This window comes from Schistocerca nitens, chromosome 4 (genome assembly GCF_023898315.1).
Source record: "Schistocerca nitens isolate TAMUIC-IGC-003100 chromosome 4, iqSchNite1.1, whole genome shotgun sequence".
NCBI classification, from domain to species: Eukaryota; Metazoa; Arthropoda; class Insecta; order Orthoptera; family Acrididae; genus Schistocerca; species Schistocerca nitens.
Window position 1 is genome coordinate 28,205,388 of NC_064617.1, and position 14,373 is coordinate 28,219,760.

General features: G+C 46.6%; 2 protein-coding genes across 2 annotated transcripts in view; both read right to left on the reverse strand.

The window, feature by feature from the left end:
- Positions 1-14,373, reverse strand: part of LOC126252896 (collagen alpha-1(XV) chain-like) — a 269,979-nt gene that overhangs the window by 222,524 nt on the left and 33,082 nt on the right. The window contains exon 3 of the mRNA XM_049953866.1: positions 3,757-3,912. The gene's annotated coding sequence lies outside the window, so the exon portion shown is untranslated. The remainder of the gene's footprint in view (positions 1-3,756; positions 3,913-14,373) is intronic.
- LOC126251399 (collagen alpha-1(III) chain-like) overlaps positions 3,739-14,373 on the reverse strand; it is a 409,906-nt gene continuing 399,271 nt past the window's right edge. Inside the window, exon 15 of the mRNA XM_049951802.1 lies at positions 3,739-3,912. Coding sequence (XP_049807759.1) covers positions 3,739-3,912 — 174 coding nt within the window. The remainder of the gene's footprint in view (positions 3,913-14,373) is intronic.

Here is a 14,373-nt window from a genome sequence, read left to right on the forward strand (position 1 = left end):
CACAATATGTAATCAAATAGGTAGGTATGCCACGTGCCGTAATGTAATTTACGTATACTATAATTGCTTTTCTTTCCAGAATGTCCATCGTATTCTGTATAAGAGCTAAAACGATTGCGGTTAACCGCAGTCAGCAATGCTTTATCGCACTCTGTGATTAAAATCCAAACGCTGATATGCCTATCGTATTGACGGAAATGTGAGGGTAGTTTGAGGCGAACTGCGGGAGCGTATGGCTGATGTGTTGACGTGGTAAGACTCTTGTACGATGTGTTGACGTGGTAAGACTCTTGTACGATGTGTTGACGTGGTAAGACTCTTGTACGATGTGTTGACGTGGTAAGACTCTTGTACGGTGTGTTGACGTGGTAAGACTCTTGTACGATGTGTTGACGTGGTAAGACCCTTGTACACGCGAGGCAGCTACACATCCTGGCGTCGGACGATGCGGTAGTGGCCGACCTGAACTGTGCCAGGAGTCTACTGACAGTGACTCGACCAGTTGCTCGCATTGCTCACTCTCTGAGCCAAAGCCTTCAGCGACATCTCAAACTACCCCACTGAGAGTACTGGGTTCTTACGACTTATCTAAGCAATTTCACAGTTAGCTTCACACATTCTGTAAAAGAAAAATACTGCACTGAGGAACAAAGTGCAGAGAGTGGGCAAATATACTGGCCCAGAAAATGTTTCATGCACATTATTACAGACAAACCAATCACAAAGTCTACACGGATTGTGGAACATTGAAATTGGGTTGAATGTCTTAAGGTGCCAGTTCTGTTTTGTCTGCGGTGTACGATAACAAATCAGCTGTTGTATTACAGACCGAAACTGTCGTCGGCAGCTGACAGGTGACCGACACAGAGCATAAAAGGATATAGAGCGGCCTTCGGCCGGCGCGCGATGTGCCAGGTAACCCCGCCTCCCTGGGCACATACCGGGCTGGGGTCCTGCGCTGCCGTTCCCGCCTGGGTTCCGTTAATTCCTTCCTTTATGCGAACAGGTATGCTATCTAGAGCTTTTCGTTGTTCAGTCCAGTGTTGGTTCGGTGTAGAGTCGGAGACGAGTTTGTAGGGAAGCAGCCTACTCACGCTGTAGTAAATGCATATCAGTCTTTCCATTGTGTGCCAGCCAGTCCTGTAACTAGCTCTGACGTCATAAATGTTGCGCAATACTTTAAAAATCAAGCAAATGACCTAAAACTTTTATAGCATGTCAGGAATAATGATAAATTAATGTGTGTTAAATATCAGTTCGATAACTTAAGCCATTTCCGAGATTTGGACGTTTTTCTGTAAAAATCATTGGCGCAACAGAAAAGAGCTAGAGACTTCAAAATTTATATTTAGATTCATCTTTCATAATGATTTAATAAAAACAGTACTTTGGATTTCACAAATTAAGATTTTAGTGGAGATTCACGATTTTCTGGTTTTCGTCTCAAAACTGAAGGAAGCAAGATAGATTAAGTAGGCTAATGAATAAGGTTAGGATGTTTAGATTTAAATAGGTTGGAGGTCCACTATGACTATGAAGATGTGTGAAGTTTCTTTTGAATACCTATAAAATTCTAGCAATAGCGGATCTCAAAAGGGACAGTTCAGAGCTCATCTGCTGCGTGCAGTGCAATTAAATTAATTCTCTCGCCCAAAATATTTAAGTTAGCCACGTCAAAATTTTATTATCAATACTTACCTGCGTGCTGAATGCACAGTTAAATTAAGAGCTTCATCGGCCATCAGCAAGAGAAGCTATAATTTATTATGTAACTTGAAGTGGTGCGTTACTAGCCCAGTGGCTAGTTGGGACAGCCGATTTGATCAGGCGTTCCCTTAGCCGTCCGCACCGCGGATTTATATATAAGAGCGCTGCGCGAGGAAGCAAGGCCCCAGTTCTCTCCAGACGCTGAATGACACGCCATCTGTGTCGGGAGTCGCGTCGCGCCGGTATCACTGCTACTAACAGCCTCGGATGCCGTATTAAGTTACTGGAGATGCGCGTAACCATGAAATCATTTCAAGTGATTTTCATTTTCTAGCTTCAGTGTGCGTATTGTCGTATTTTCACGTGCCGTCGCGGGACAGACATTCTACCAAATTATTTAGCGTGGCGTTTGATGAAATACTCTCATCAAATTATGGCGAGCATTCTTTTTAACATTTAATTCGGACATTTATAGTTGCATCAGCGCATGAGACTCTGAACTGCTCTGTTAGTTAGGTTGTAGGGATATTGGTGTTTTTGATATGTGAATTTCAGAATATACTCAACTATTTTGGAAAATCGTGTTTGATTATGAATTCCGGACAATCTCCTGATTCCTCAGAGCTACAAGCTGCAGCTATAATAGATTTCTCAGGTGAAGTGGGCACTAGGAACTCTTTTACAAGCTTCACGTTTTGTTAAATCGCTTTCTGGGGGCTAACACGTAAATAGAGAGTCAGTGTTGAGAACGGCGAAAGACAGCTTTAACAATATTCTAACAGCCAGAAGCTGATTCGACAAACAAACATTTATACAGCAAGCATATTTCCCCAATACTAACTTACTCGCCGCCCCACAAGTTGTTATTGAGTGAGATTTTGCTGTTGTGCGCGAAAATTTTCCTGCTTTCGAATGGGTATGTGTGTGGCGTAAGGTTGTAATAACCGTAAGAAAAAAAAATATATCGAGAGGAGAAGAATCTCTTTCACCGCTTTCCTAACGATCCAGAACTGAAGGAGAAATGGATTCGAGCGATCAGAAGAGACAACTGGAAACCTTCAACTGACAGCCGTATCTGCAGCTGTCATTTCAGAGAGGAAGACTTAGAGAATTCTTCTCCTTTTCGAAGATATTTGAAAAAAGATGCAGTTCCATCGATATTTAGTTCACATCCACCACATCTACAGCCATCAACATCAGCTTCAAAGGTAAGAAGAGTTCTCAAACGTGTTACTTCGCCTATTCCATCGTCAGTGGCGAAAAAGTACCAAAAACTGATTTAACGATAACTAAAGAAAAACTAGAAAAGACCCAACAAAAACTAAATGTATCTAGAAAAGAAATGCGGAATATGAAACTGAAACAAAAGAGACTGCATTTAAAAGTGACTAGTGTAATAAGTCATTAATGCTGAATTATGCTCGGATTAAAGAAAAACAGCTTTTCCGTTATGATTTCTAGGAAGAGAATGGTGCAGAGACACAATGAAAAAGAATTGTGGACAACCTATTTGCTTTTTCCGTTATTTCCTTTGTGAATATATTAAACATAACAATAATCTACAGGTAATTTTGGAAACTTATTGCCGTGCGGAAGTAATAAAATTAGCAAGCAATTATAGTATGTGTTAAAAAAGTAAGTTTTTCAGTGAAAGTAATGCCATGCAATTTGATTAGTTTTTTAAGTTTTTTAATCTCGCCACCTATATTATTTAGTTTATTTGTTCATCTCCATGAATACGTTAATAACTAATAACTAGAGAGCAGAAAATCAGGTGAGATAAGATAGTATGAAGGAAACAGGAGCGCGGGGGGGGGGGGGGGCTGTGCCCAGCCGGCCAGGGGGGCGAGGCAGGCGAGCACATGGCGGCCGGGCCTCCTCCGTCGGGAAGGCCGCTATGCTCTGTGGAGACCGGCATCTGAGACAGCAGAGTGATTGACAGGTATGACTCAGAGCGTGCTCTCGCTCATTATTGCTGTGACAGCCGTCCTGGCGGTTACTTTGTTATTGTGATCGAGGTACAGTGGTCCTCTACTGTGCTGTACTCACCGGCGGCCCAGGTAAGCCAGGCGGTCCTGGGACGGGTATGTATCCGACGCGGCCCTGCGACGTGGACGTGGACGTGGCACCGGAGGGTCCCGGGGGGCCAGGGGAGCCGGGGGGGCCGGGGGGACCCACGCCGGGCTCGCCCTTCTCGCCCTTCAGCTGAAACACCAACACACACACACAATTACCTCAAGAGTACACAGGAACACAGTATACAAGTGGGTCCAGTACTAAATGTACAGCCATCAGTTGCAAATAACGTTTGTTCAATATCGAGATTTCTGTCATTGTGGGCGCATCTTCTACGCAGAGCCACTAAAATAAATCATTAATTTACATTTACTGCTCTGGAGATGGCCATACAGTGACTGAAATCTGGATGTGCAATAAACATTAACTGCGACTGACAGCTGTACGTTTTGCTGTCTGAAATAAATACAGCGGAATCTGAATCCGCGCCTAACGTCACGGACGTCGAAGACCCCTAGAGGTCTCTGCAGCATCGCGCCGTAAGCTGTGGCGGCGCGCGCCTCCTGGCCCGCTTTTAGTGTGAGGGCGCCACAGTGGAACACGTGGTTGCAGCGGCCAATAGCGGCGTCCCCGATCGAGTACTTACGCGCCTGCCTGTTGCTCACCCGCTCGACCGTCGCCTCTCCTGGACCCCCCACCTCTGGACAATCCAAGCCAAGGCACGCTCCCGACTCCGTCACCTCAAGCTCCTTTCTGGCCGTACATGGGATCTGGACCCCTCCACCATCCTCCATACCTATAAATCTCTCATTCGCCCTAACCTTTGGTACGCCCACCCTGCCTGGATCTCCGCTCCCCCTACCTTTTACAAATCCCTTCAGATCCTAGAACGCCATGCTCTTCGCCTTGCCTATCTCATCCGTCTCCCCTCCCCCACACTGATCCTGTACGACCTTATTCAGTTCCCCCACCTCCTGCTTTTCCTCGAACAGTTACGGATCCTCTACACCTCCCATAAACTCGATCCTCCTCACCCACTGGTCTCTCCCATCCTCTCCCGCCCCCATCCGCTGCCACGCCTGTATTTCCACGTCCCACCTGCACCCCATCTGTCCACTCTCCATACCCTCTCCCCAGGTGGTTTCCGCCAGCTCCCCCTTCCTGATGATGCCCTCCTCATCTACCCCTCCTACCAACTTTGACACCCCCTCCCTCTTCCTGTGATTGTTCCTATGGGCACCTCTCCCCCTTCCCTCCCTCCCCACCCCTTCCCCAGGCTTCCCCCACTCCCATACCTCTATTACTTCTACCATCTCCTCTGCCATTAGCATCTTTGCTCTCCCCTCTTCCTCCCCCACCCCCTTCTTCCCCTCTTGGCAGGTCCCCGGACTCGCACACGTTAAGTGGATCATCGCCTAGTGTTTGTGTGTGGCGTCGTGTTCGTGCTCAAGTGTTCCAGTGTTTATTCGTTTGTGCTCCAACGTTCGCGTATGCCATCTATCATCTCTGTGCGTGTCCACGTGTCTGAACACTCTTATCTTGGACTCTGCGTCCGTGAACGGCTCCGTGTCTTTTAATTTTGTATGTCTATGTCTGTTTATCCACCCTGACTGTTCTACGATTGTCTTCATTTGTATCTTTAGTTTTATCTGTGGCCGAAGAGCGGCGTTTTATGCCGCTGCTGGCCTACCTGTATCAGGTGTGTGAAAAAAAAAAAAAAACAACTCAGCCGCCAGTCTAACCTCGCGTGCTTCTCAGGACATATCGCCTCAGACAGCCTATTGACTTTCGTGTTTCTGTACGAGTGGACGTGGTTGTCTTGTAGGGTTATTTACTTTGTTGTCTGCTCTTGTTGTGTCGCAATGTCCTCCGTTGGTCGTGTCCGTCCTCTCCTGTTTTGTTGTTCGCGGGCCGCTCCGCGGGTCCCGCCGCGTTCCCGTCACTTCAACCCCGTTACCGTTCCGATCGCCGTTACAACAATTATCATTATTATGACTTTGAAATCTACAGATAGATAAGCTGCCATATCAATTTGCCACAAATAGTAATTTTCAGATACACACATCGAAGTACATGGGTTCTCAAATGTTTCGCTACACTTTCAATGAATTATGGCATCCAAAATAATTAACATATTCATACACGTTTCGCTTATGTGACAGACAAACTGACAAACATTTTTCGTGTGTGTTCCAGATTGTCGAGAGTGAAGCGTAATGACAACGATTCAAGAATAGGCTCCATGTGTGGAATTTTTTATTCAGGCCAAACAGGACATTTAGTTTCAAAGGAACTCCCGAAGATGGTATAGGAAGCATATGCGATCAAGGATGTCGATACGCCACTGGTAAAAAAAATTCATGCGGACAGGAAGCGTGGATGTGAAACCGAAACAGAACGGTTTTTATTAAATGTACGAGTATTTGGACTTGCAATTATGGACAACCATTAGCTGTATAATTGAATGATGACAATGAAAATTAGTGTCGAACCGGGAATCGAACTCGGATTTTCGGCATATCTGGAGAGGTCGCCTTACCGTTTGGCAATCCGAGCAGGATTCACGGCCAGACCCAAACTTCCACATGTCGTCATCGATGTTGTCTCCAACCTGTACTCGTACGTCCATTATGTATACTTCCATACAGGGGAACAGATTTTCGCCGGCCGCTGTGGCCGAACGGTTCTAGGCGCTTCAGTCCGGAACCGTGCTGCTGCTAGAGTCGCAGGTTCGAATCCTGCCTCGACATGGATGAGTGTGATGACCATAGGTAAGTTGGTTTTAAGTAGTTCTAAGCCTAGGGGACTGATGATCTCAGATATTAAGTCCCATAGTGCTCAGAGCCATTTGAACCACTTTGAACGGATTTTCAAGTAAGACACTCAGACGAGGGCTTCGGTTGCCACAAGATAGAGGAGAGTTTGGAGTGTGCTTTTGTGGCCTGTAGCCTTTTTCTGCCAACTGGTCAAGGACAGATTTGTGTCAGCTAAGTACAGTGTCTATAATCCGTTCATCATGATGTAAACATTGCACTATGTATTCTTCCGCGTCGGCTGGAACCTCACTGGATTTCCGTTTCACGTGGGACTGAAGCCAAGCTGTCTCGAGTACTGTCAAGTACGATGATAAGGCTACGTTTTGTGCTGTGCGTTACGCGCACATCGACTTAGCGATAATACGGGACAACCCCTTTACCGGTGCATTTAACTTGGACAGCAGTGGCCGGTCAGCTGGTACAGCTAGCCTGCAGTGACGTGGCCAGCTGCAGTTTACACGTAAAAAGAGACGAGCAGAGGAGCAGTACGGCTTCGAATGTCATTTAATTTTTAAGCGGAATGAAATAATGCACTGGAAATCTCCCCCAATACGCTCCTTAGACGACTACACGAAAACCGAAACACGTTTTCTATTTTAGCTAACGTACTTTTGTAATTAAAAAAAAGAGCCATTAAAATTCCTGACTTAACCACAGGGTAATTTTTCTGCATACGGTCTGTGTAACGTAAGAGAATATTGAAGGATTTTACCGTACAGTTAAATACTGAAGCCACTGGAGGTATTACTTACAATCAGCCGTCTGGTAATCTCTTACCTCCTTCCTAATACGAATCTGAGAAATACGTTTCAGTTCTGGAAGTGTCACCAGGTACGTGGATAACCAGCAAATCAACAACAGAGCCCACGAAGCCAACCAGGCGCAGCATTTTATGACGAGCCGTTCGTATATCCCGCCAGCGTTCGGCACTTACGTGTGAAAAAGCTGCGTGCGTTAGTTCCAGTACGTCTGACAGCGTTAACAGTCTTATTACTTCTCGGACCAAATCCCACAGCCTGGCTCCAGATAAGTTCTTTTGGGTTCATATTGTAGCGGTACAGTAGCAAATGTAAAAATGCTGCATTTGTATGATGTCCTCCATGCTGTGAAATGATTGTTTTTCATGTTTCTAAGATACTTTTATACCTCTGACGTATAAAACGATAGACACAGTCCAAATAAAGTGGATTTGGTTCCTCATTTTTGCCTTAAAATTAAATTGTTGTGTTTTCTTAATTAAAACAACTTTTATGAAACTTCCTGACAGATTAAAACTGTTTGCCGGACCGAGACTCGAACTCGGGACCTTTGCCTTTCGCGGGCAAGTGCTCTACCACATTTTCTTTTTTTCCAATTTTGATCGTTGTTTATCTTTGGGTCTGGTCGTTGCGGACGTCACATGACATTCGTTTAAGTTCGTTTGTTGATCCTTCCACTCAGTTTTTTTTTTTTTTTTATTACAGAGGCCAACCAGTTCTCTGACCGAAAACGCTGAACTACCGTGCCGGCTACCAACTGAGCTACCCAAGCACGAGTCACGACCCGTCCTCACAGCTTCAGTTCCGCCGATTCTTTCTTTCATCCAAGAGTGCTAGTTCTGCAAGGTTCGCAGAAGAACTTCTGTGAAGTTTGGAAGGTAGGAGACGAGGTACTGGCAGAATTGAAGCTGTGAGGACGGGTCGTGAGTCGTGCTTGGGTAGCTCAGTTGGTAGAGCACTTGCCCGCGAAAGCCAAAGGTCCCGAGTTCGAGTCTCGATCCGGCACACAGTTTTAATCTGTCAGGAAGTTTCATATCAGTGCACACTGCGGTGGAGTCTGCCTTCGGCAGTGACACAGTGCGGACCGTGTTGCCTGCCGGCCGCGCTCTGGTGCGCGCGCCTGTTTGTTTACGCCGGGGCAGCTTCGCGTGTGCGGTGTTGTGAGCCTAGAACGAGATGGCACACTCGTACAGAAAAACGACTTTGAAGTTCAGTTTTGCGAACGACTATACACGACCAAAGGCACACGAGATTGAACGTTTCTTAAAAGAAGTGGTAAAAATCGATCCACAGGAAATCGTGGGAATCAATTTATCGATCGTTTCAAGTGTCGTCTATGTCAAGCTTGTTGACGAGGCTGCTTGCGAAAGACTTCTACAACGATCACCGAACGGGTATCGTTTCTGTCATGCCGACGGGAATGTTGGTGTGGTTACAGTCGATCTCGCGGGAATGGGGATCCGCACTGTACGAGTCTTCGAACTTCCGTTCGGGGTCCCGTCTGAACTTGTTATCGACGCCTTTCGACCATACGGTACAGTTCTATCCCATGTGGCCGAAAAATGGACAAGTTTTACCACGTACCCCGTTTTAAATGGGGTGAGACAAATACGGATAGAACTGCGAAAGCACGTCCCCTCTTATTTGTACACAGGAGGTTGTCGAGCGATTATAATCTTTGATGGGCAACCTCGCACTTGCTCGGGGTGCGGGAAAGAAGGTCACGTCCGCTCGGAATGCCTCCAGCGACGTTTAGTGCAAACCCCACGGGATGACGTTCCGGCGCCACAACAGATGACTGTCTTACCGTTGACCTTTGTGGAAGCCCTGAGAGGCGACGTGAGGGAGATTTCCGATGGGCACCAGCAGCTGCCCCCTATAGAGAACATGGACACCAACGAACTGGAACTCCGACCACCGGTTCCACCACAACAGACACAGGACACCACACAAGAGACGCAGCTGACGGCCGCTCCAGGCTCATCCGTGGTGTCTGCCAGTGCTTCCACCGAGAGCGTGATAGGCCAGGCCCAAGACGGAGGATACGCAACCCAAACAGCCGAAGCGGAAGCAAGGCAACGGAAACAGCGTTCGCCGAAGAGAAGAAAGAAGCGTCGACTGACTTCTGCTGACGATAGCCATAGTCCCGAGGGGACAGTGGACGACAACGACAGTATCGACCTGAGACCAGTGGATTCAACAGATACCGAGATGACGGTGCAGGAATTACACAGCGACGATAACTTGAACTCTCCTTCTGGTGACCGCAAGGTAGAAGTGGAGATGACAACTGTACAACAGCCGTGCGGTTAAAGGCGCTGCAGTCTGGAACCGCAAGACCGCTACGGTCGCAGGTTCGAATCCTGCCTCGGGCATGGATGTTTGTGATGTCCTTAGGTTAGTTAGGTTTAACTAGTTCTAAGTTCTAGGTGACTAATGACCTCAGCAGTTGAGTCCCATAGTGCTCAGAGCCATTTGAACCATTTTTGAACTGTACAACATAAGAGCGGTGACAACGTTGCCTACCATCCTTCGACCAGTTCCGGAAATATGCTGGGGGACTGGGCACAAGAAATGGACCAACAGGAACAGAATGAAAATACGAACGCGACGATTGAGGATAGTCCCGGCCAGAGGCCGGGAGGGGTCGGGAAATGTTGAACAACTTGGTGTGGTGAGGAGCGCCGGGGGTGCAGATAGACGTTTAATGACACCGCCCTACAACTGATGAACACATGCCAGGCGTACCGCATTGCAACGATAAACATTAATGGCATTCGGACACCGCTTAAAATTCAAATGCTGAAAGATATGTTACGCGCTGCGGACGTGAATATTGTACTCCTACAAGAAGTGCGTTTCACGTCGCTGCCAGAGTTCTACGGCTACGAGGCACATTATTCAGTGCACGATGAAAGTGGATGCGGTGTGGCGATTCTCACCAGGGAAGGAATAGGAGTGGAGGACGTCATGTCTCTCCCTTCGGCACGTGGCATAGCGATCACTGTCGACGGCGTTCGTTTCATCAATTTATACGCGCCATCTGGCTGCACAAAACGAAGAGAAAGGGCGACCTTTTACACCGAAGAGATAGCACCGTTGTTCGCTGGACACTATGATAACTATATAGAAGGCGGCGACTTTAATTGTGTCGTCGACAAAAAGGACCAAGTACCTCATTATGTGACATTTATGGAACTGCGTGCGTTGATTACCGAGATGGCGCTTCTGGATACCTGGGAGCTGCAGCATGGCGACAGACCGGATTATACGTTTGTAACGGGACATTCGGCGAGTAGACTTGATAGGGTGTATGTGACACGAGCTCTACGGACGGCGATACTGGATGCCGAAATCTGGCCAGCGGCTTTTACGGATCATATGGCGTACGTCTGTACGATTTCACTAACGCGTCAGAAGATATGGCGGAGTAAGGGTCACTGGAAAATGAATTGTGCACTTTTACGTGACACTGCGTGTCGCCGGTGGATAGAGGCGGTCTGGGATATCTGCGTTCGCCGCCAACGAGCATACACCTCGGTTCTCCAGTGGTGGATCAAATGCGCAAAACCCACGTTACGGAGAACGTTGATACGATACGGGCAGAACAAATCGCAGTGGAACCGTACGACGACTGATTTTTCTTTTACATCCCTGAGGGAGCTGATCTACATCTACATCTACATCTATACTCCGCGAGCCACCTTACGGTGTGTGGCGGAGGGTACTTATTGTACCACTATCTGATCCCCCCTTCCCTGTTCCATTCACGAATTGTGCGTGGGAAGAACGACTGCTTGTAAGTCTCCGTATTTGCTCTAATTTCTCGGATCTTTTCGTTGTGATCATTACGCGAGATATATGTGGGCGGTAGTAATATGTTGCCCATCTCTTCCCGGAATGTGCTCTCTCGTAATTTCGATAATAAACCTCTCCGTATTGCGTAACGCCTTTCTTGAAGTGTCCGCCACTAGAGCTTGTTCAGCATCTCCGTAACGCTCTCGCGCTGACTAAATGTCCCCATGACGAATCGCGCTGCTTTTCGCTGGATCATGTCTATCTCTTCTATTAATCCAACCTGGTAAGGGTCCCATACTGATGAGCAATACTCAAGAATCGGACGAACAAGCGTTTTGTAAGCTACTTCTTTCGTCGATGAGTCACATTTTCTTAGAATTCTTCCTATGAACTTCAACCTGGCGCCTGCTTTTCCCACTATTTGTTTTATGTGATCATTCCACTTCAGATCGCTCCGGATAGTAACTCCTAAGTATTTTACGGTCGTTACCGCTTCCAATGATTTACCACCTATGGCATAATCGTACTGGAATGGATTTCTGCCCCTATGTATGCGCATTATATTACATTTATCTACGTTTAGGGAAAGCTGCCAGCTGTCGCACCATTCATTAATCCTCTGCAGGTCTTCCTGGAGTACGTACGAGTCTTCTGATGTTGCTACTTTCTTGTAGACAACCGTGTCATCTGCAAATAGCCTCACGGAGCTACCGATGTTGTCAACTAAGTCATTTATGTATATTGTAAACAATAAAGGTCCTATCACGCTTCCTTGCGGTACTCCCGAAATTACCTCTACATCTGCAGATTTTGAACCGTTAAGAATGACATGTTGTGTTCTTTCTTCTAGGAAATCCTGAATCCAATCACAAACCTGGTCCGATATTCCGTAAGCTCGTATTTTTTTCACTAAACGTAAGTGCGGAACCGTATCAAATGCCTTCCTGAAGTCCAGGAATACGGCATCAATCTGCTCGCCAGTGTCTACGGCACTGTGAATTTCTTGGACAAATAGGGCGAGCTGAGTTTCACATGATCTCTGTTTGCGGAATCCATGTTGGTTATGATGAAGGAGATTTGTATTATCTAAGAACGTCATAATACGAGAACATAAAACATGTTCCATTATTCTACAACAGATTGACGTAAGCGAAATAGGCCTATAATTATTCGCATCTGATTTATGACCCTTCTTGAAAATGGGAACGACCTGCGCTTTCTTCCAGTCGCTAGGTACTTTACGTTCTTCCAGAGATCTACGATAAATTGCTGATAGAAAGGGGGCAAGTCCTTTAGCATAATCACTGTAGAATCTTACGGGTATCTCGTCTGGTCCGGATGCTTTTCCGCTACTAAGTGATAGCAGTTGTTTTTCAATTCCGATATCGTTTATTTCAATATTTTCCATTTTGGCGTCCGTGCGACGGCTGAAGTCAGGGACCGTGTTACGATTTTCCGCAGTGAAACAGTTTCGGAACACTGAATTCAGTATTTCTGCCTTTCTTCGGTCGTCCTCTGTTTCGGTGCCATCGTGGTCAACGAGTGACTGAATAGGGGATTTAGATCCGCTTACCGATTTTACATATGACCAAAACTTTTTAGGGTTCTTGTTTGGATTGTTTGCCAATGTTTTATGTTCGAATTCGTTGAATGCTTCTCTCATTGCTCTCTTTACGCTCTTTTTCGCTTCGTTCAGCTTTTCCTTATCAGCTATGATTCGACTACTCTTAAACCTATGATGAAGCTTTCTTTTAGTACCTTTCGTACATGATTGTTATACCACGGTGGATCTTTCCCTTCGCTTTGGACCTTAGTCGGTACGAACTTATCTAAGGCGTACTGGACGATGTTTCTGAATCTTTTCCATTTCTGTTCCACATCCTCTTCCTCAGAAATGAACGTTTGATGGTGGTCACTCAGATATTCTGCGATTTGTGCCCTATCACTCTTGTTAAGCAAATATATTTTCCTTCCTTTCTTGGCATTTCTTATTACACTTGTAGTCATTGATGCAACCACTGACTTATGATCACTGATACCCTCTTCTACATTCACGGAGTCGAAAAGTTCCGGTCTATTTGTTGCTATGAGGTCTAAAACGTTAGCTTCACGAGTTGGTTCTCTAACTATCTGCTCGAAGTAATTCTCGGACAAGGCAGTCAGGATAATGTCACAAGAGTCTCTGTCCCTGGCTCCAGTTCTGATTGTGTGACTATCCCATTCTATACCTGGTAGATTGAAGTCTCCCCCTATTACAATAGCATGATCACGAAACTTCTTCACGACGTTCTGCAGGTTCTCTCTGAGGCGCTCAACTACTACGGTTGCTGATGCAGGTGGTCTATAGAAGCATCCGACTATCATATCTGACCCACCTTTGATACTTAACTTAACCCAGATTATTTCACATTCGCATTCGCTAATAACTTCACTGGATATTATTGAATTCTTTACTGCTATAAATACTCCTCCACCATTGGCGTTTATCCTATCCTTGCGGTATATATTCCATTCTGTATCTAGGATTTCGTTACTGTTCACTTCCGGTTTTAACCAACTTTCCGTTCCTAATACTATATGCGCACTATTTCCTTCAATAAGCGATACTAATTCAGGAACCTTGCCCTGGATACTCCTGCAGTTTACCAATATTACGTTAACTTTTCCTGTTTTTGGTCTCTGAGGACGGACGTTCTTTATCAACGATGCTGATGTTCTCTCTCGTAAGCCGTCAGGTATTTTATCGTTTCGCCCAAGGGGGGGTCCCTCTAACCTAAAAAACCCCCGTGTGCACGCCACACGTACTCTGCTACCCTAGTAGCTGCTTCCGGTGTGTAGTGCACGCCTGACCTGTCTACGGGGGCCCTACAGTTCTCCACCCAATAACGGAGGTCGATGAATTTGCAACCATTATAGTCGCAGAGTCGTCTGAGCCCCTGGTTTAGACCCTCCACACGGCTCCAAACCAGAGGACCGCGATCGACTCTGGGCACTATGCTGCAGATATTAAGCTCAGCTTGCACTCCGCGTGCGATGCTGGTTGTCTTCACCAAATCAGCCAGCCGCCGGAAGGAACCAAGGATGGCCTCAGAACCCAAGCGGCAGGCGTCATTCGTTCCGACATGTGCTACTATCTGCAGCCGGTCACACCCAGTGCGTTCAATAGCTGCCGGAAGGGCCTCCTCCACATTACGGACGAGACCCCCCGGCAAGCACACCGAGTGCACACTGGCATTCTTCCGCGACCTACCCGCTATTTTCCTGAGGGGCTCCATAAC